General features: G+C 66.2%; 1 protein-coding gene across 4 annotated transcripts; it reads right to left on the bottom strand.

Moving 5' to 3' along the window:
- Nucleotides 1-445: 445 nt before the first annotated feature.
- Nucleotides 446-12,635, bottom strand: LOC142823895 (retinoic acid receptor responder protein 2-like). Of its 4 annotated transcripts, none has more exons than XM_075915643.1 (5): nt 12,413-12,635; nt 2,289-2,393; nt 1,736-1,840; nt 1,210-1,300; nt 446-594 (listed from the first exon to the last, which is right to left on the bottom strand). In XM_075915643.1, exons 1-4 carry the CDS (start codon nt 12,575-12,577, stop codon nt 1,214-1,216), a joined length of 462 nt encoding a protein of 153 aa, XP_075771758.1. In that variant the 5' UTR covers nt 12,578-12,635; the 3' UTR covers nt 446-594; nt 1,210-1,213. The 4 variants fall into 4 exon arrangements, with proteins under 4 accessions (XP_075771758.1, XP_075771760.1, XP_075771757.1 ...); XM_075915645.1 differs by having other exon boundaries at nt 446-598; XM_075915642.1 differs by having other exon boundaries at nt 1,189-1,300.
- Between the last annotated feature and the right edge of the window lie 7,150 nt (nt 12,636-19,785).

Genomic DNA, 19,785 nt, shown 5'->3' on the forward strand with positions numbered 1-19,785 from the left:
ATGAGGCCCGGGGCCATCTGGGGCACGGATATTGCTGGGGTGTCGGAGGGGTTTTGCTCGGGAGGCTTCAGGGAGCTGCTGAAGCGCTCGGTGGGACTGGTGTGTGGCCTGTGTGGAGAGGTCACCAGTCTGGGGGGGTCTGAGGAGCCCCAAAGTTGAGCAATGTGCCCTGAGCCAATGCCCTCAGCTGTGCCCAGACACGGCCCGGCCTGTCACAGAGGGGCAAGGCCCATGGGGGAGGCAAGCAGGGGGAAAGGGGGCTCCAGGCTCCCCCGCCCCGGCAGGACACAGTGCGCGGGAGCAGACGGCCCTGGGGGCGAGCCGGTGCGGCGGGAGCCGGACCAGGCACCAGGGTGGGGGCCCGAGAAATACCCCGGCGCCGGCTGGAGCGAGCGAGCGACCGTCCGCTGTCCGGGCAGCCCCTGTGCGAACGACAGCCCAGCCCTTCCGCAGCGTAGCTCTGCCTTTATTGGGAGGAACAGCCGGTGCAGCGGTGCCAGGGGGGTAATTCAGGGGGGCAGGCCGGCCCGGTGCTGGGGTTGTCGGACCGGCTGGAGGGGTCGCTGGGTCTCCGCTGGGCAAGGGGCCCTGGCGCTGCCTGGGAAGAGGAGACAGCGCGGGGTTAGGGTTACAGCTGGGGGCCGCTCTCCGGGGGGCTTGGGGAGGGGAGGAGGAGAGAGGGGGGAGGAGCCCGCCCTGCCCAGGCAGCCCAGTGGGTCACATTCACAGCACCAGGTGGCCTGGGGGGGAGCAAGGGCCCCCGGGGCCTGCAGGGCTGGGCTGGGGCTTCGGTGGGTCTGCCCCAGCCGGGCTGCCAGTGGGGGGCCACAGTGTGGGGGGGACCCAGACCCCCCGCCCAGCAAGCGCACTGCACGTGGGCAGCGAGTAGCAGCCGGACTGTAACCCTTGGTCACCGCTGCCTGGGCCGAGCCCGAGTCTCTGCAGCCCTGCCCGGACCCCCAGGCCTCCCCTTTGCTGCCTGCTCTTGGTCCCCCCCGGGGGCTCCACTCCCCTGGGGTGACCCCTCCCTCCAGGGTGCAGCTTGGCCCCTCAGCTGGGCAGCGCTCGGTGGGGATCGGCCCCACGGGCATCGGCTGGGCAGGAAGCTGGGGGGGCAGGGTGGGGCCAGCCCAGAGCCCCCTAAGGGACTCCTGCGCACCCAGCCCCCCCCCGGCGCCAGGTCCATACCACGCTGCGGCGGGCGCACACCGGGCTAGGATGGCAGCTCTTTGGAGAAGGAGAAGCGGCTGGTTAAATACGGCAGCGTGCCGGCGCAGTCCTCCAGCTTCAGCTCCGTGTCCTGCAGGGGAAGGCGCCTGTCATGGGTGGCCACAGCTCTGGCGGGGAGGCCTGTGTGCAGCCGTGCCGGGGGGAAGGGGAAGCTGCACATATGTGTGTGTGCGCTCACGTGCTGTGCACGGTTACACACATGTGCATCCGTGTGCTCACATGTCGGGGAGCCCACGTGCAGGTGTGTGTTTGTGCGCTCACATGCCAGGAGGCGACTGCACCCATGTGCATGTCTGTGCTGCTGTGCTGGGGGAGCCTCTACACGCGTGTGTGTCTGTGCTGGAAGCCTTTGCACGGCTACAAGCGTGTGCGTCTCTGCGTGTGCGTCTGGGCACCGACCAGGCTCATGGGAGTCTGTCGCCCTGCGTGCACGAGCCCCCTGCACTGAACGGCCCTGCCCCACCCCCCCAACCCCCCCGGGCTGACCCGGCTGGGCCCTGCTCACCTTGCCGGCCTTCGACTGCTCCGGCCGGCAGTGCACGCGCTTATCCAGCACCTGGGCCGGGCTGCTGAAGTCGAACTTGACGCAAACCAGGCAGCTCTGCTTCCGCTGGGGAGAGGGACACGGGGCGCGTCGGGCAGGCTGGGCTGAGGCGGCGCCCTCCGGCAGGGGGTCAGGCTGCCTGTGCCCCTCCCCGCCCCGCCAGCCCAGCCCTTGCACGCGTGTGCCAACGCCCAGCCCCTCACATGCATGTGCCAGCCCACCCCTTGCACGCGTGTGCCAACGCCCAGCCCCTCGCATGCGTGTGCCAGCTCAGCCCTTGCACGCGTGTGCCAACGCCAAGCCCCTCACATGCGTGTGCCAGCTCAGCCCTTGCATGCCTGTGCCAATGCCCAGCCCCTCACACGTGTGTGCCAACGCCCAGCCCGCTCACGCTCAGCCACTGCCACGCTCCTGCCCCCGTCCTGGTGCCCATAGGAGCGGGGGGCTGCCCCCCACACCGTTCCGGGGAGGGGAGTGCGACTGGGGAGGGGGAGGTGGCTGTGCCCTCACTCACCCCCTTGGGTTTGATGGTGCAGTCCTGTCGTCTCCCCGGCTGGTTCGGACACTGAGTCTGCGAGAGGCTGAGCCGCAGCCGCACAAAGTATCCTGCCGGGTCCTCCTGGAACCAACAGGAACCAGGCTCAGCACCGTGCCCTGGGGTCAGGTGAGGCTCCCGGGATGGGGCTGGCCGGAGGACACCCCCGCGTGCGAGGGGGCAGCTGACCGTTGCTCACTGCCATTAGCCAGGGCCCAGGGAAGCTCTGGACGGCCAGAGCCAGGGGCTGTGCACCCCAGGGCCAGCCGCCCACCTCCGGGTGGGGCCCCGTCATGTGCACGGCCCAGTGCTGTGGGGGCAGGGCCCAGCGACCAAGGGGACCCTCCCTGCCCAGAGCCGATCGCTCTGTGGGGGGGGAATGGCCCCTGCATGCTCCCTGGCCTGAAGTCCCGCCAAGCCGGCACCGCACTGCAGACACGGCGCTTTCCCAAACACGCCTTCCTGGCCAGGCCTCTGCGTGCGCCTCTGGGTCCCCCCCCCCCCCCCCAGCTGCTCCACCCGACAGGCCACGGGCGCGCAGCGGGTCCCAGCTCCGGCACCGAACAGGAGCAGCCACGAGCCACGCCGGGTCTGAGGGGCTGAGCGCGCCCCACGCCCGGGAAAGAGACTCCGGCCCCTCGGGCTGGCGCTGCGCCCGCCCCGCCAGGAGAGGGGTCCACAGGGGAGCCGGGGAGAGGACCTGAGCGCCCTGCGGCCTACGCTGCAGTGTGGTGGGCTAGCCCCACACTGCCCAGCCGGGAAGGGCTAACGGCTGGGGAGTAACGACTCTGGGGAGGCCACGTGGCCGAGGGCCTGGCTGGGGGATGGCTGCTACCGGAGAGGGGCCCCACGTGGCCAAGGGCCCGGACAGGGAACGGCTGCCACCGGAGAGGGGCCCTGTCGGCAGCTGGCCCCTGAGCTCGGCCACACCATGGCAGGGGCACTATTCCTGAGGGGGGAGCTCTGTGCTGGGGGGGGGGGGTCTGCTCTGTACCCGGGTCCCCTGCGCTGGGCTGTGCGATTCCCACGGACTCACTGGGCCGGGGAGGGGGGGGGGGGTCTGCTCTGTACCCGGGTCCCCCGCGCTGGGCTGTGCGATTCCCACGGACTCACTGGGCCATCGGGGGGGGGGGGGGGTCTGCTCTGTACCCGGGTCCCCTGCGCTGGGCTGTGCGATTCCCACGGACTCACTGGGCCATGGGGGGGGGGTCTGCTCTGTACCCGGGTCCCCTGCGCTGGGCTGTGCGATTCCCACGGACTCACTGGGCCATGGGGGGGGGGGGTCTGCTCTGTACCCGGGTCCCCTGCGCTGGGCTGTGCGATTCCCACGGACTCACTGGGCCGGGGGGGGGGGGTCTGCTCTGTACCCGGGTCCCCCTGCGCTGGGCTGTGCGATTCCCACGGACTCACTGGGCCATGGGGGGGGGGGTCTGCTCTGTACCCGGGTCCCCTGCGCTGGGCTGTGCGATTCCCACGGACTCACTGGGCCGGGGGGGGGGGGGTCTGCTCTGTACCCGGGTCCCCCTGCGCTGGGCTGTGCGATTCCCACTGACTCACTGGGCCATGGGGGGGGGGGGTCTGCTCTGTACCCGGGTCCCCTGTGCTGGGCTGTGCGATTCCCACGGACTCACTGGGCCATGGGGGGGGGGGGGTCTGCTCTGTACCCGGGTCCCCTGCGCTGGGCTGTGCGATTCCCGCGGACTCACTGGGCCATGGGGGGGGGGTCTGCTCTGTACCCGGGTCCCCCTGCGCTGGGCTGTGCGATTCCCACTGACTCACTGGGCCGGGGGGGGGGGGGGTCTGCTCTGTACCCGGGTCCCCTGCGCTGGGCTGTGCGATTCCCACGGACTCACTGGGCCATGGGGGGGGGGTCTGCTCTGTACCCGGGTCCCCTGCGCTGGGCTGTGCGATTCCCACGGACTCACTGGGCCATGGGGGGGGGGTCTGCTCTGTACCCGGGTCCCCTGCGCTGGGCTGTGCGATTCCCACGGACTCACTGGGCCGGGGGGGGGGGGGGTCTGCTCTGTACCCGGGTCCCCTGCGCTGGGCTGTGCGATTCCCACGGACTCACTGGGCCATGGGGGGGGGGGTCTGCTCTGTACCCGGGTCCCCTGCGCTGGGCTGTGCGATTCCCACGGACTCACTGGGCCGGGGGGGGGGGGTCTGCTCTGTACCCGGGTCCCCTGCGCTGGGCTGTGCGATTCCCACGGACTCACTGGGCCGGGGGGGGGGGGGTCTGCTCTGTACCCGGGTCCCCTGCGCTGGGCTGTGCGATTCCCACGGACTCACTGGGCCGGGGGGGGGGGGGTCTGCTCTGTACCCGGGTCCCCTGCGCTGGGCTGTGCGATTCCCACGGACTCACTGGGCCGGGGGGGGGGGGTCTGCTCTGTACCCGGGTCCCCCTGCGCTGGGCTGTGCGATTCCCACGGACTCACTGGGCCATGGGGGGGGGGGGGGGTCTGCTCTGTGCCCGGGTCCCCTGCGCTGGGCTGTGCGATTCCCACGGACTCACTGGGCCATGGGGGGGGGGGGTCTGCTCTGTACCCGGGTCCCCTGCGCTGGGCTGTGCGATTCCCACGGACTCACTGGGCCGGGGGGGGGGGGGTCTGCTCTGTACCCGGGTCCCCTGCGCTGGGCTGTGTGATTCCCACGGACTCACTGGGCCGGGGGGGGGGGGGGGGTCTGCTCTGTACCCGGGTCCCCCTGCGCTGGGCTGTGCGATTCCCACGGACTCACTGGGCCGGGGGGGGGTCTGCTCTGTACCCGGGTCCCCTGCGCTGGGCTGTGCGATTCCCACGGACTCACTGGGCCGGGGGGGGTGGGGTCTGCTCTGTACCCGGGTCCCCTGCGCTGGGCTGTGCGATTCCCACGGACTCACTGGGCCATGGGGGGGGGGTCTGCTCTGTACCCGGGTCCCCTGCGCTGGGCTGTGCGATTCCCACGGACTCACTGGGCCGGGGGGGGGGGGGGGTCTGCTCTGTACCCGGGTCCCCTGCGCTGGGCTGTGCGATTCCCACGGACTCACTGGGCCGGGGGGGGGGGGGGGTTCTGCTCTGTACCCGGGTCCCCCTGCGCTGGGCTGTGCGATTCCCACGGACTCACTGGGCCGGGGGGGGGGGGTCTGCTCTGTACCCGGGTCCCCTGCGCTGGGCTGTGCGATTCCCACGGACTCACTGGGCCATGGGGGAGGGGGTCTGCTCTGTACCCGGGTCCCCTGCGCTGGGCTGTGCGATTCCCACGGACTCACTGGGCCATGGGGGGGGGTCTGCTCTGTACCCGGGTCCCCTGTGCTGGGCTGTGCGATTCCCACGGACTCACTGGGCCATGGGGGGGGGTCTGCTCTGTACCCGGGTCCCCTGCACTGGGCTGTGCGATTCCCACGGACTCACTGGGCCGGGGGGGGGGGGGTCTGCTCTGTACCCGGGTCCCCCTGCGCTGGGCTGTGTGATTCCCACGGACTCACTGGGCCATGGGGGGGGGGAGGTCTGCTCTGTACCCGGGTCCCCTGCGCTGGGCTGTGCGATTCCCACGGACTCACTGGTCCGGGGGGGGGGGGGGTCTGCTCTGTACCCGGGTCCCCTGGGCTGGGCTGTGCGATTCCCACGGACTCACTGGGCCATGGGGGGGGGTCTGCTCTGTACCCGGGTCCCCTGCGCTGGGCTGTGCGATTCCCACGGACTCACTGGGCCGGGGGGGGAGGGTCTGCTCTGTACCCGGGTCCCCCTGCGCTGGGCTGTGCGATTCCCACGGACTCACTGGGCCGGGGGGGGGGGGTCTGCTCTGTACCCGGGTCCCCTGGGCTGGGCTGTGCGATTCCCACGGACTCACTGGGCCATGGGGGGGGGGGTCTGCTCTGTACCCGGGTCCCCTGTGCTGGGCTGTGCGATTCCCACGGACTCACTGGGCCATGGGAGGGGGGGTCTGCTCTGTACCCGGGTCCCCCTGCGCTGGGCTGTGCGATTCCCACGGACTCACTGGGCCGGGGGGGGGGGGGGTCTGCTCTGTACCCGGGTCCCCCTGCGCTGGGCTGTGCGATTCCCACGGACTCACTGGGCCGGGGGGGGGGGGGGGTCTGCTCTGTACCCGGGTCCCCTGCGCTGGGCTGTGCGATTCCCACGGACTCACTGGGCCGGGGGGGGGGGGGGTCTGCTCTGTACCCGGGTCCCCTGCGCTGGGCTGTGCGATTCCCACGGACTCACTGGGCCATGGGGGGGGGGGGTCTGCTCTGTACCCGGGTCCCCCTGCGCTGGGCTGTGCGATTCCCACGGACTCACTGGGCCATGGGGGGGGGGGGTCTGCTCTGTACCCGGGTCCCCTGCGCTGGGCTGTGCGATTCCCACGGACTCACTGGGCCATGGGGGGGGGGGGTCTGCTCTGTACCCGGGTCCCCTGCGCTGGGCTGTGCGATTCCCACGGACTCACTGGGCCGGGGGGGGGGGTCTGCTCTGTACCCGGGTCCCCTGCGCTGGGCTGTGCGATTCCCACGGACTCACTGGGCCGGGGGGGGGGGGGGGGTCTGCTCTGTACCCGGGTCCCCTGCGCTGGGCTGTGCGATTCCCACGGACTCACTGGGCCATGGGGGGGGGGGGGTCTGCTCTGTACCCGGGTCCCCCTGCGCTGGGCTGTGCGATTCCCACGGACTCACTGGGCCGGGGGGGGGGGGGTCTGCTCTGTACCCGGGTCCCCTGCGCTGGGCTGTGCGATTCCCACGGACTCACTGGGCCGGGGGGTGGGTCTGCTCTGTACCCGGGTCCCCTGTGCTGGGCTGTGCGATTCCCACGGACTCACTGGGCCGGGGGGGGGGGGTCTGCTCTGTACCCGGGTCCCCTGTGCTGGGCTGTGCGATTCCCACGGACTCACTGGGCCACGGGGGGGGGGGGTCTGCTCTGTACCCGGGTCCCCTGCGCTGGGCTGTGCGATTCCCACGGACTCACTGGGCCATGGGGGGGGGGGGGTCTGCTCTGTACCCGGGTCCCCTGTGCTGGGCTGTGCGATTCCCACGGACTCACTGGGCCATGGGGGGGGGGGGGTCTGCTCTGTACCCGGGTCCCCTGCGCTGGGCTGTGCGATTCCCACTGACTCACTGGGCCGGGGGGGGGGGTCTGCTCTGTACCCGGGTCCCCTGCGCTGGGCTGTGCGATTCCCACGGACTCACTGGGCCGGGGGGGGGGGGGGGGGGGTCTGCTCTGTACCCGGGTCCCCTGCGCTGGGCTGTGCGATTCCCACGGACACACTGGGCCGGGGGGGGGGGTCTGCTCTGTACCCGGGTCCCCCTGCGCTGGGCTGTGCGATTCCCACGGACTCACTGGGCCGGGGGGGGGGTCTGCTCTGTACCCGGGTCCCCTGCGCTGGGCTGTGCGATTCCCACGGACTCACTGGGCCATGGGGGGGGGGTCTGCTCTGTACCCGGGTCCCCCTGCGCTGGGCTGTGCAATTCCCACGGACTCACTGGGCCGGGGGGGGGGGGGGTCTGCTCTGTACCCGGGTCCCCTGCGCTGGGCTGTGCGATTCCCACGGACTCACTGGGCCGGGGGGGGGGGTCTGCTCTGTACCCGGGTCCCCTGCGCTGGGCTGTGCGATTCCCACGGACTCACTGGGCCGGGGGGGGGGGGTCTGCTCTGTACTCGGGTCCCCCTGCGCTGGGCTGTGCGATTCCCACGGACTCACTGGGCCATGGGGGGGGGGGTCTGCTCTGTGCCCGGGTCCCCTGTGCTGGGCTGTGCGATTCCCACGGACTCACTGGGCCGGGTGGGGGGGTCTGCTCTGTACTCGGGTCCCCCTGCGCTGGGCTGTGCGATTCCCACGGACTCACTGGGCCATGGGGGGGGGGGGTCTGCTCTGTACCCGGGTCCCCTGCGCTGGGCTGTGCGATTCCCACGGACTCACTGGGCCATGGGGGGGGGGGGGGTCTGCTCTGTACCCGGGTCCCCTGCGCTGGGCTGTGCGATTCCCACGGACTCACTGGGCCGGGGGGGGGGGGTCTGCTCTGTACCCGGGTCCCCTGCGCTGGGCTGTGCGATTCCCACGGACTCACTGGGCCGGGAGGGGGGGGGGTCTGCTCTGTACCCGGGTCCCCTGCGCTGGGCTGTGCGATTCCCACGGACTCACTGGGCTGGGGGGGGGGGGTCTGCTCTGTACCCGGGTCCCCCTGCGCTGGGCTGTGTGATTCCCACGGACTCACTGGGCTGGGGGGGGGGGGGGTCTGCTCTGTACCCGGGTCCCCTGCGCTGGGCTGTGCGATTCCCACGGACTCACTGGGCCGGGGGGGGGGGGGTCTGCTCTGTACCCGGGTCCCCTGCGCTGGGCTGTGCGATTCCCACGGACTCACTGGGCCATGGGGGGGGGGGAGGTCTGCTCTGTACCCGGGTCCCCTGCGCTGGGCTGTGCGATTCCCACGGACTCACTGGGCCATGGGGGGGGGTCCGCTCTGTGCCCGGGTCCCCTGCGCTGGGCTGTGCGATTCCCACGGACTCACTGGTCCGGGGGGGGGGGGGTCTGCTCTGTACCCGGGTCCCCTGGGCTGGGCTGTGCGATTCCCACGGACTCACTGGGCCGGAGGGGGGGGGGTCTGCTCTGTACCCGGGTCCCCCGCGCTGGGCTGTGCGATTCCCACGGACTCACTGGGCCATGGGGGGGGGGGTCTGCTCTGTACCCGGGTCCCCCGCGCTGGGCTGTGCGATTCCCACGGACTCACTGGGCCATGGGGGGGGGGTCTGCTCTGTACCCGGGTCCCCTGCGCTGGGCTGTGCGATTCCCACGGACTCACTGGGCCATGGGGGGGGGGGGTCTGCTCTGTACCCGGGTCCCCCTGCGCTGGGCTGTGCGATTCCCACGGACTCACTGGGCCGGGGGGGGGGGGGTCTGCTCTGTACCCGGGTCCCCTGTGCTGGGCTGTGCGATTCCCACGGACTCACTGGGCCATGGGAGGGGGGGTCTGCTCTGTACCCGGGTCCCCTGCGCTGGGCTGTGCGATTCCCACGGACTCACTGGGCCGTGGGGGGGGGGGGGTCTGCTCTGTACCCGGGTCCCCTGCGCTGGGCTGTGCGATTCCCACGGACTCACTGGGCCGGGGGGGGGGGGGTCTGCTCTGTACCCGGGTCCCCTGCGCTGGGCTGTGCGATTCCCACGGACTCACTGGGCCGGGGGGGGGGGTCTGCTCTGTACCCGGGTCCCCTGCGCTGGGCTGTGCGATTCCCACGGACTCACTGGGCCGGGGGGGGGGGGGTCTGCTCTGTACCCGGGTCCCCTGCGCTGGGCTGTGCGATTCCCACGGACTCACTGGGCCGGGGGGGGGGGGGGTCTGCTCTGTACCCGGGTCCCCCTGCGCTGGGCTGTGCGATTCCCACGGACTCACTGGGCCGGGGGGGGGGGGTCTGCTCTGTACCCGGGTCCCCTGCGCTGGGCTGTGCGATTCCCACGGACTCACTGGGCCATGGGGGGGGGGGTCTGCTCTGTACCCGGGTCCCCTGCGCTGGGCTGTGCGATTCCCACGGACTCACTGGGCCATGGGGGGGGGGGGGGTCTGCTCTGTACCCGGGTCCCCTGCGCTGGGCTGTGCGATTCGCACGGACTCACTGGGCCGGGGGGGGGGTCTGCTCTGTACCCGGGTCCCCTGCGCTGGGCTGTGCGATTCCCACGGACTCACTGGGCCGGGGGGGGGTCTGCTCTGTACCCGGGTCCCCTGCGCTGGGCTGTGCGATTCCCACGGACTCACTGGGCCGGGGGGGGGTCTGCTCTGTACCCGGGTCCCCTGTGCTGGGCTGTGCGATTCCCACGGACTCACTGGGCCGGGGGGGGGGGGGGTCTGCTCTGTACCCGGGTCCCCTGTGCTGGGCTGTGCGATTCCCACGGACTCCCCCACACGGGGATTGGCCCAGACACCCCGTCCCAGCCTGGGCAGGGAACAAGACTCTTCCAGGGGGAGACAAAGGGAGGGAGGGGGGACGGCCCCTGGCTGGGGGAAGAGCTGGGAGCTGGGCACTTTTTTTGGCTGCGAAACATGAAGAGAAGAGACTAAGCCGAGTTCTGGGGGCTCGGGGGCCTGTGGGCCCCACCCCAAGGGTCGGAGGCTGCCTGGCCCCTCACTTCGATGCCCACATCGAACCGGGCTGGGCTGCATGGCGCAGAAGCAATAAACCCCCCGTTCGACTGACTGGTGGAGTCTTCTGTTGCTGTAACTGGGGTGAAGGGTGGGGGCTGTGACAGCGCATTGGGGTTTCCCCGACTCCTGCACCCCCGTAATGACACGAAGAGACTCCCCCAGCCAGTAGATTGGAGGGAGTTTATTGCTTCTCCAGGATATAGCACAGCACAGATGTCATCTGGTTCCAGGAACTGGGGCTAGGAGGCCTCGGTGCCCCCCCTTGAGATGGGGGGTGGCTGGGCCCTACAATCCCAGCCCCCTCCCTAGCTCCTTCTCCCCCTGCTCCCCAGACAGAAACTCACCAACTCTCTTCCAGCCCTGCTCCCCAGCCAGGGGCTGCATCCCCCTTCCTTTGTTTCTCTCCCTGGGGGGGTAACTGGTCAGCTACTCTGCTGGGCCGTGGTAGAGACAGTAACCAGTGGGGGTCACCATGGCCCAAGCCCAGCAACCAGCAAGGGACCAGCCACAGGGCACACCAGCCGTGACTCTCCTACAAGGGGCTGTCATGTTACTGAATTTGAGGGAAGCAGCCAGATCACTGCTGCACCCATAGGTGGGGGTGCTGGCCCCAGAAATGGTATAGAAGGGGCCATGTGGGGTATTGAATAGAAGCTCACTGTCTGCTGATCCTGTGTACGCTAGTCATGTGATTGTATAATGTCTGTGTGTGGAGTTAGGAGTCTGTAATCTGTGTGGGTACTGAATATTCCCTGCATGTGGTTGAGCATTGGGCAGAGCCCGGCCTGTGGACATGCTAATCAGCGAGGCCCTGTGGGACAATAGCACTCGATGGGCCAAGGACACACCTAAAGAATGAGGGCTGACACCTGAGAGCTGCCAGCAGGGAACACAGGGATAGGCCGCTGGCCAGGTGACCTGCTGCAGCCAAGAAAAGACCAGGAAGGAGGGATAAAGAGGCCATGTGGCTGACTCCATCTTGTTCTCAGCTCAGCACTTCATCCCAGAGGCAGCATTGCAGGGATCGAAGAGCCCGGAAGACCTGTGAACCCATCCTGATCGTAGGATGTGCAACAAGGACTTTTAAACCAGCAGCTGCAACATCTCTGCTAGAGCCTGCATCGAGGACTGGGAGATTCGGTGCATGTAACGTACTGTACTTTAGTAACCTTACTCTCAGGCTTTTCTTTCTTGTAATAATAAACCTTTAGATATAGATTCTAAAGGATTGGCCCAGCGTGATTTGTGGGTAAGGTCCAGAGGGTAAATTGACCAGGGATCTGCGGCTGGTTTCTTGGAACCGGACAGAACTTGTTCGGGGTAGGTGGGATTGGGTGCTAGGACCCCCCATCTATGTATGAGGCCCGGGGCCATCTGGGGCACGGATATTGCTGGGGTGTCAGTGGGGTTTTGCTCGTGAGGCTTCAGGCAGGCTGCTGAAGTGCTCTGTGGGACTGGTTTGTGGCCTGTGTGGAGAGGTCACCAGTCTGGGGGCTGTAAGGAGCCCTGGATTTGAGCAATTCACCCTCAGCGGACGCCCTCAGCTGTGGCCAGACTCAGCATGGTCCGTCACAGGGGCACCCCCTGCAAGTCAGCGACCCCCGGCACCTCAGCCCGCTCTGCAGCCGGCCGCCAGCTCCCAGACAACGTGGCGCCCGTGGCTCGGGCCGCGTCGGGGAAAGGAGGCCGAGGGGCCGGGAGAAATCCGGGGGGGTTGGTGTCAGAGCGCCTGGCCCTGTGCGGGCGCAGTTAATGTGCAGCTCGGCCCGGCAGGTCAGTGCCCGCTGGCCTCGGACAGGGCTGGCCCAGCGCCCGCACCCCAGCCCTGCCGCCCTGGCCTCATGGTGAGCCCCGGGGCTGCCACCAGCCCTCTGGGAACAGCCCTGCGGGGCCAGGCCTGGGCTCCGGCGGGAGGGGAGCCCTGCCCTGCTCCCCAGCTCTGGAGAGGGGCTCCCCCCCAGCAGCGGCTGAGCGCACAGCACCGCACTGCGCGCACACTCACCTCCTCAGTGACCTCCTCCACCGCCTGCTCCTTGTACACCCATCGCACCTGGCTCCGGCTGTGGAAATCCTCCAGCGCCACCTCCACCGCCCTCTGCTGCCGCGGCGATCGGCTCGCCACGGCCAGGGCCAGCCAGCCCAGGCACAGCGCGAGTAGCCCCTTCATCGGCGCGGCGCGAATGGAGCCAGGAGATGCACGCCTGCCCACTCAGGCGCCCTCCCCTCGGCTATCCACCCCCTCGGCCAGCCGCCCGCCCCCTCGCCTGCCCGCCCACTCAGGCGCCCTCCCCTCGGCTATCCCCCCCCCTCGGCCAGCCGCCACCCCTCCTTGGCTGTCCAACACGCACCCCCTCGGCCGCCCGCCCCTCCGCCATCCTCCCCCTTGGCTGCCATCCCCCTCAGCTACCCGCCCCTCGGTCACCCGCACTCTTGGCCACTCGACCCTTGACTACCCGCCCCTTCGGCCACCCACCCCTCGGCCACCCACCCCCTCAGCTGCCTGCCCCCCAGCCAGCCACCGCCCCCCCTCGGTGGTTCAATACCCACCCCCTTGGCCGCCCGCCCCTTGGCCATCCGCCCCCTTGGCCGCCCACACCCTCAGCTACCCGCCCCTCGGCCGCCCGCCCTCTTTGCCACCTGACCCTTGACTATCCGCCCCCTCAGCCACCCGCCCCCACGGATACCCGCCCCTCAGCCACCCGCCCCCACGGATACCCGCCCCTCAGCCACCCGCTCCCTTGGCCACCCACCCCCTAAGCTGCCAGACCTCTCAGCCATGCGCCCCCTCGGTCATCCGACCCCTGACTACCCGCCCCCTCGGCCGCCTGCCCCCCAGCCAGCCGCTGCCCCCCCTCGGCAGTTCAATACCTGCTCCCTCGGCCACCCACCCCCTCGGCCGCCCGCTGCCCCCCCCCCATTGATCTTAGTCTCCCATTAGCTCCTTGCCCTGCTCTCTGCCTTCCCCTCCGTGGGGTCCCTCCCCCCAGCTGGCTCTGCCATTGCTTGGCTGTGAGCTGGGGGGATGGGCAGACAACGCTGCCCCACACGGCCGTGGGGTGGGCAGGAGGGAGGCCGGCGAGGGGGCGGGGAAGCCCAGTTCCCGGTGGCTCGGAACCTCTTTCCTGCGGCTGCTCACCAAACCCGCCAGCCCGCAGCGCTCGGAGCAAGGCCCCTCGGTGCTGCGGCTCAGGTCCCTGGAGACTGAGCGCGTAGTTCCTACGCCCCCCCCGGCTTCTCTTTAGAGACTCCTCCATCCCGGCTTCTCCTTAGCACCTCCCCCCGGCATCCCCTTAGTGCCTCCCCCCACCTTCCTCTTAGCGCCTCCCACCAGCATCCCCTTGACGTTTCCTCCCCCAGATTCACCATGATGCTCCCCCCACTTCTCCTTGATGCCTCCCCCCAGCTTCCCCTTGACACTTCCCCCCTCCACCCTGCTTCCCTTCCGGGGCTGGCTGTGCCCAGGGTGCTTGCAACCCGCAAGGGTCTGGGATGCCCCCGTAGGCAGAGGGGCCCGCAGAGGAGGCTGGAGAGAGGCTGTTCTCAGTAGTGACAGATGCAGAACAAGGAGCAATGGTCTCAAGTTGTGGTGGGAGAGGTCCAGGTTGGATATTAGGAAAAACTATTTCCCTAGGCGGGTGGGGAAGCACTGGGCTGGGTTCCCTAGGGAAGTAGTGGAGTCTCCATCCCTAGAGGTGTTTAAGTCTCGGCTTGACAAAGCCCTGGCCGGGTTGATTTAGTTGGGATTGGTCCTGCCTTGGGCAGGGGGCTGGACTTGATGACTCCTGAGGTCTCTTCCAGCTCTATGGTTCTATGATTCTCCCTTCCGGCCGGGTTTCCAGGTCCCGGCAGCGGTTCCGTCCAGGGAGAAGCGAGCGAGGGGCAGAGCTGCGTTTTCCCCAGGCCAGCAGAGACGTGGGGCTGCCGCCGCTCGCCATCTGGGAGGCCCGTGGGCGATGACCCAGCGTGTGGCCCTCCTGGAGCAGGGCAGGAAGGCCGAAGGTCGAGCTTGTTTGCGAGTTCAGCGTTTCCCTGAACGATTCCAACAATCCAGTTCCCGGCAGAGGCTGATCACGCCGGCAGCAGGGCGCCTTATCTCTGAGCCCACGGACACCAGCTCCCTCCTCTGCGCAGCATCCACCCCCCCACAGGAGCCTGCTCCCCCCCCCCCCACTGCTGACCCCGTTTCCTCCCTGCCACAAGGCTCAGCCCCATCACAGGGTTGCAAGTGACTTGCCCCCACCTGCAACGTGTTGGAAGCTGATCTGTCCCTAGGATCCAGTTAGGGCCTTCCTTAATGCTTATGGTGTCCTGTGCAGGGAAGGAGGGTGGGCGGGCGTTGGGGGGGACTCAGGGTTATGGGGCATTCTCGCTCCAGAGAGAGATCTTGGAGTCACTGTGGAGCGTTCTCTGAAAACATCCGCACCGTGCGCAGCAGCCGTCAGAAAAGCAAACAGACTGTTAGGAGTCATTAAAAAAGGGGATAGAGAATAAGGCAGAAAATACCTTATGTCCTCTCTCTAAAGCCATGATACAGCCACATCTAGAATACTGCCTACAGATGTGGTCAGCTCATCTCAAAAAAGAGATACTGGCATCGGACAAGGTTGAGAAAAGGGCCACAAAATGAGTAGGGGTTTGGAACGGGCCCCATATGAAGAGAGATTAAGGAGAATGGGACTTCTCAGCTTGGCAAAGAGGAGGCAAAGGGGGGACAGGATAGAGGGCTATACAATCATGAACGGAGTGCAGAAAGGGAATAAGGAAAAGTTATTGAATTGCTCCTGTTGACAGAGACATGTACACTAGCTTACCCGACATAGTCAAGTGAAATGTTTCACGCGGCATAAGAGAGCGGTCCAACCTGTGGAACTCCTTGCCAGAGGATTTCAACAGGGTTCAGAAGAGAGTTCAATGAATTCATGGAGGTTGGATCCATCAACGGCCACTAGTCAGGCAAGGCAGGGAGGGTGTCCCTAGCCTCTGTTTGTCGGAAGCTCGGAATGGGTGACAGAATGGATGGTTCCCTGTTGTGTTCACTCTCTCTGGGGCACCTGGCATTGGCCACTGTGGGCAGTTAGGACAGTGGGCTGGATGGGCCTTTGGTCTCACCCCGTCTGGCTATCCTGATGTTAAACAGGTGTAGCCAGACAGACCTCCTCCCCCACTCACATCCATCTTATTTGCCTCTCTGTGGGTACGTCTAAACTACATGCCTCCGTCGACGGAGGCATGTAGATTAGACAGATCAGCAGAGGGAAATGAAGCCGCGATTAAAATAATCGTGGCTTCATTTAAATTTAAATGGCTGCCCCGCTCTGGCGATCAGCTGTTTGTAGGCAGAGCAGGTAAGTCTAGAAATTCCCATGTCGACAGAAAACCCTTTTGTCGACCTCCCCGTTATGCCTCGTGGTCCATGGACGGGCTCTCTGGCACGTCTCTCTAGTCTCTGTGGTCCATGGACGGGTTCTCTGGCACGTCTCTCTAGTCTCTATGGCCGATGGACGGGCTCTCTGGAAAATCTCTCTAGTCTCTGTGGTCCATGGATGGGCTCTCTGGAACGTCTCTCTAGTCTCTGTGGTCCATGGATGGGCTCTCTGGCACGTCTCTCTAGTCTCTGTGGTCCATGGACGGGCTCTCTGGCACGTCTCTCTGGACTCTATGGCCCATGGACGGGCTCTCTGGCACGTCTCTCTAGTCTCTATGGTCCATGGACGGGCTCTCTGGTACGTCTCTCTAGTCTCTGTGGTCCACGGACGGGCTCTCTGGCACGTCTCTCTAGTCTCTGTGGTCCATGGACAGGCTCTCTGGTACGTCTCTCTTGTCTCTGTGGTCCATGGACGGGCTCTCTGGTACGTCTCTCTAGTCTCTGTGGTCCATGGACGGGCTCTCTGGTACGTCTCTCTAGTCTCTGTGGTCCATGGACAGGCTCTCTGGCACGTCTCTCTGGTCTCTATGGTCCATGGACGGGCTCTCTGGTACGTCTCTCTAGTCTCTATGGCCCATGGATGGGCTCTCTGGCACGTCTCTCTAGTCTCTATGGCCCATGGACGGGCTCTCTGGCACGTCTCTCTAGTCTCTATGGCCCATGGACGGGCTCTCTGGCACGTCTCTCTAGTCTCTATGGTCCATGGACGGGCTCTCTGGCACGTCTCTCTAGTCTCTATGGCCCATGGACGGGCTCTCTGGCACGTCTCTCTAGTCTCTGTGGTCCATGGACGGGCTCTCTGGTACGTCTCTCTAGTCTCTGTGGTCCATGGTCAGGCTCTCTGGCACGTCTCTCTGGTCTCTATGGTCCATGGACGGGCTCTCTGGCACGTCTCTCTAGTCTCTATGGCCCATGGACGGGCTCTCTGACACGTCTCTCTAGTCTCTGTGGCCCATGGACGGGCCCTCTGGTACGTCTCTCTAGTCTCTATGGCCCATGGATGGGCTCTCTGGCACGTCTCTCTAGTCTCTATGGCCCATGGATGGGCTCTCTGGCACGTCTCTCTAGTCTCTGTGGTCCATGGACGGGCTCTCTGGTACGTCTCTCTAGTCTCTATGGTCCATGGACGGGCTCTCTGACACGTCTCTCTAGTCTCTGTGGTCCATGGACAGGCTCTCTGGTACGTCTCTCTAGTCTCTATGGTCCATGGATGGGCTCTCTGACACGTCTCTCTAGTCTCTGTGGTCCATGGACGGGCTCTCTGACACGTCTCTCTAGTCTCTATGGTCCATGGACGGGCTCTCTGGCACGTCTCTCTGGTCTCTGTGGTCCATGGACGGGCTCTCTGGCACGTCTCTCTAGTCTCTATGGCCCATGGACGGGCTCTCTGGCACGTCTCTCTAGTCTCTATGGTCCATGGACGGGCTCTCTGGTACGTCTCTCTAGTCTCTATGGTCCATGGACGGGCTCTCTGGTACGTCTCTCTAGTCTCTATGGCCCCTGGACGGGCTCTCTGGTACGTCTCTCTAGTCTCTATGGTCCATGGACGGGCTCTCTGGTACATCTCTCTGGTCTCTATGGTCCCTGGACGGGCTCTCTGGCACGTCTCTCTAGTCTCTATGGCCCATGGACGGGCTCTCTGGCCCGTCTCTCTAGTCTCTATGGTCCATGGACGGGCTCTCTGGTACGTCTCTCTAGTCTCTATGGCCCCTGGACGGGCTCTCTGGTACGTCTCTCTGGTCTCTATGGTCCCTGGACGGGCTCTCTGGCACGTCTCTCTAGTCTCTATGGCCCATGGACGGGCTCTCTGGTACGTCTCTCTAGTCTCTATGGCCCATGGACGGGCTCTCTGGTACGTCTCTCTAGTCTCTATGGCCCATGGACGGGCTCTCTGGTACGTCTCTCTAGTCTCTATGGCCCATGGACGGGCTCTCTGGCACGTCTCTCTAGTCTCTATGGCCCATGGACGGGCTCTCTGGCACGTCTCTCTAGTCTCTATGCCCCATGGACGGGCTCTCTGGTACGTCTCTCTAGTCTCTCTGGCCCATGGACGGGCTCTATGGACGGGCTCTCTGGTACGTCTCTCTAGTCTCTATGGCCCATGGACGGGCTCTCTGACACGTCTCTCTAGTCTCTATGGCCCCTGGACGGGCTCTCTGACACGTCTCTCTAGTCTCTATGGCCCATGGACGGGCTCTCTGACACGTCTCTCTAGTCTCTATGGCCCATGGACGGGCTCTCTGGCACATCTCTCTAGTCTCTATGGCCCATGGACGGGCTCTCTGGCACGTCTCTCTAGTCTCTATGGCCCATGGACGGGCTCTCTGGCACGTCTCTCTAGTCTCTATGGCCCATGGACGGGCTCTCTGGCACGTCTCTCTAGTCTCTATGGCCCATGGACGGGCTCTCTGGTACGTCTCTCTGGTCTCTATGGCTCATGGACGGGCCCTCTGGTACGTCTCTCTGGTCTCTATGGCCCATGGACGGGCCCTCTGGTACGTCTCTCTGGTCTCTATCGCCCATGGACGGGCCCTCTGGTACGTCTCTCTAGTCTCTATGGCCCATGGACGGGCTCTCTGGCACGTCTCTCTGGTCTCTATGGCCCATGGACGGGCTCTCTGGCACATCTCTCTGGTCTCTATGGCCCATGGACGGGCTCTCTGGCACATCTCTCTAGTCTCTATGGCCCATGGACGGGCTCTCTGGCACGTCTCTCTAGTCTCTATGGCCCATGGACGGGCTCTCTGGCACGTCTCTCTAGTCTCTATGGCCCATGGACGGGCTCTCTGGCACGTCTCTCTAGTCTCTATGGCCCATGGACGGGCTCTCTGGTACGTCTCTCTGGTCTCTATGGCTCATGGACGGGCCCTCTGGTACGTCTCTCTGGTCTCTATGGCCCATGGACGGGCCCTCTGGTACGTCTCTCTGGTCTCTATCGCCCATGGACGGGCCCTCTGGTACGTCTCTCTAGTCTCTATGGCCCATGGACGGGCTCTCTGGCACGTCTCTCTGGTCTCTATGGTCCATGGACGGGCTCTCTGGTACGTCTCTCTAGTCTCTATGGTCCATGGACGGGCTCTCTGGTACGTCTCTCTAGTCTCTATGGCCCATGGACGGGCTCTCTGGCACGTCTCTCTAGTCTCTATGGCCCATGGACGGGCTCTCTGGTACGTCTCTCTGGTCTCTATGGTCCATGGACGGGCTCTCTGGCACGTCTCTCTAGTCTCTATGGCCTATGGACGGGCTCTCTGGTACGTCTCTCTGGTCACTATGGCCCATGGACGGGCTCTCTGGCACGTCTCTCTAGTCTCTATGGTCCATGGATGGGCTCTCTGGCACGTCTCTCTGGTCTCTATGGCCCATGGACGGGCTCTCTGGCACGTCTCTCTAGTCTCTATGGCCCATGGACGGGCTCTCTGGCACGTCTCTCTGGTCTCTATGGCCCATGGACGGGCTCTCTGGCACGTCTCTCTAGTCTCTATGCCCCATGGACGGGCTCTCTGGTACGTCTCTCTGGTCTCTATGCCCCATGGACGGGCTCTCTGGTACGTCTCTCTAGTATCTATGGCCCATGGACGGGCTCTCTGGCACGTCTCTCTGGTCTCTATGGTCCATGGACGGGCTCTCTGGCACGTCTCTCTGGTCTCTATGGCCCATGGACGGGCTCTCTGGCACGTCTCTCTAGTCTCTATGGCCCATGGACGGGCTCTCTGGCACGTCTCTCTGGTCTCTATGGCCCATGGACGGGCTCTCTGGCACGTCTCTCTAGTCTCTATGGTCCATGGACGGGCTCTCTGGTACGTCTCTCTAGTCTCTATGCCCCATGGACGGGCTCTCTGGTACGTCTCTCTGGTCTCTATGGTCCATGGACGGGCTCTCTGGCACGTTTCTCTGGTCTCTATGGCCCATGGACGGGCTCTCTGGTACGTCTCTCTAGTCTCCATGGCCCA

The sequence above is a fragment of the Pelodiscus sinensis genome, unplaced genomic scaffold (genome assembly GCF_049634645.1).
Source record: "Pelodiscus sinensis isolate JC-2024 unplaced genomic scaffold, ASM4963464v1 ctg110, whole genome shotgun sequence".
Classification (NCBI taxonomy): Eukaryota; Metazoa; Chordata; order Testudines; family Trionychidae; genus Pelodiscus; species Pelodiscus sinensis.

Coding starts and splice junctions, on each gene's coding strand:
- LOC142823895 (XM_075915643.1), bottom strand. CDS start 12,577: ATGAAGGGGCTACTCGCGCTGTGCCTGGGCTGGCTGGCCCTGGCCGTG. Junction 2,394..12,412: donor TGGAGGAGGTCACTGAGGAG/GTGAGTGTGCGC, acceptor TGTTGGTTCCAG/GAGGACCCGGCAGGATACTT. Junction 1,841..2,288: donor GCACCATCAAACCCAAGGGG/GTGAGTGAGGGC, acceptor CCCTCTCCCCAG/CGGAAGCAGAGCTGCCTGGT.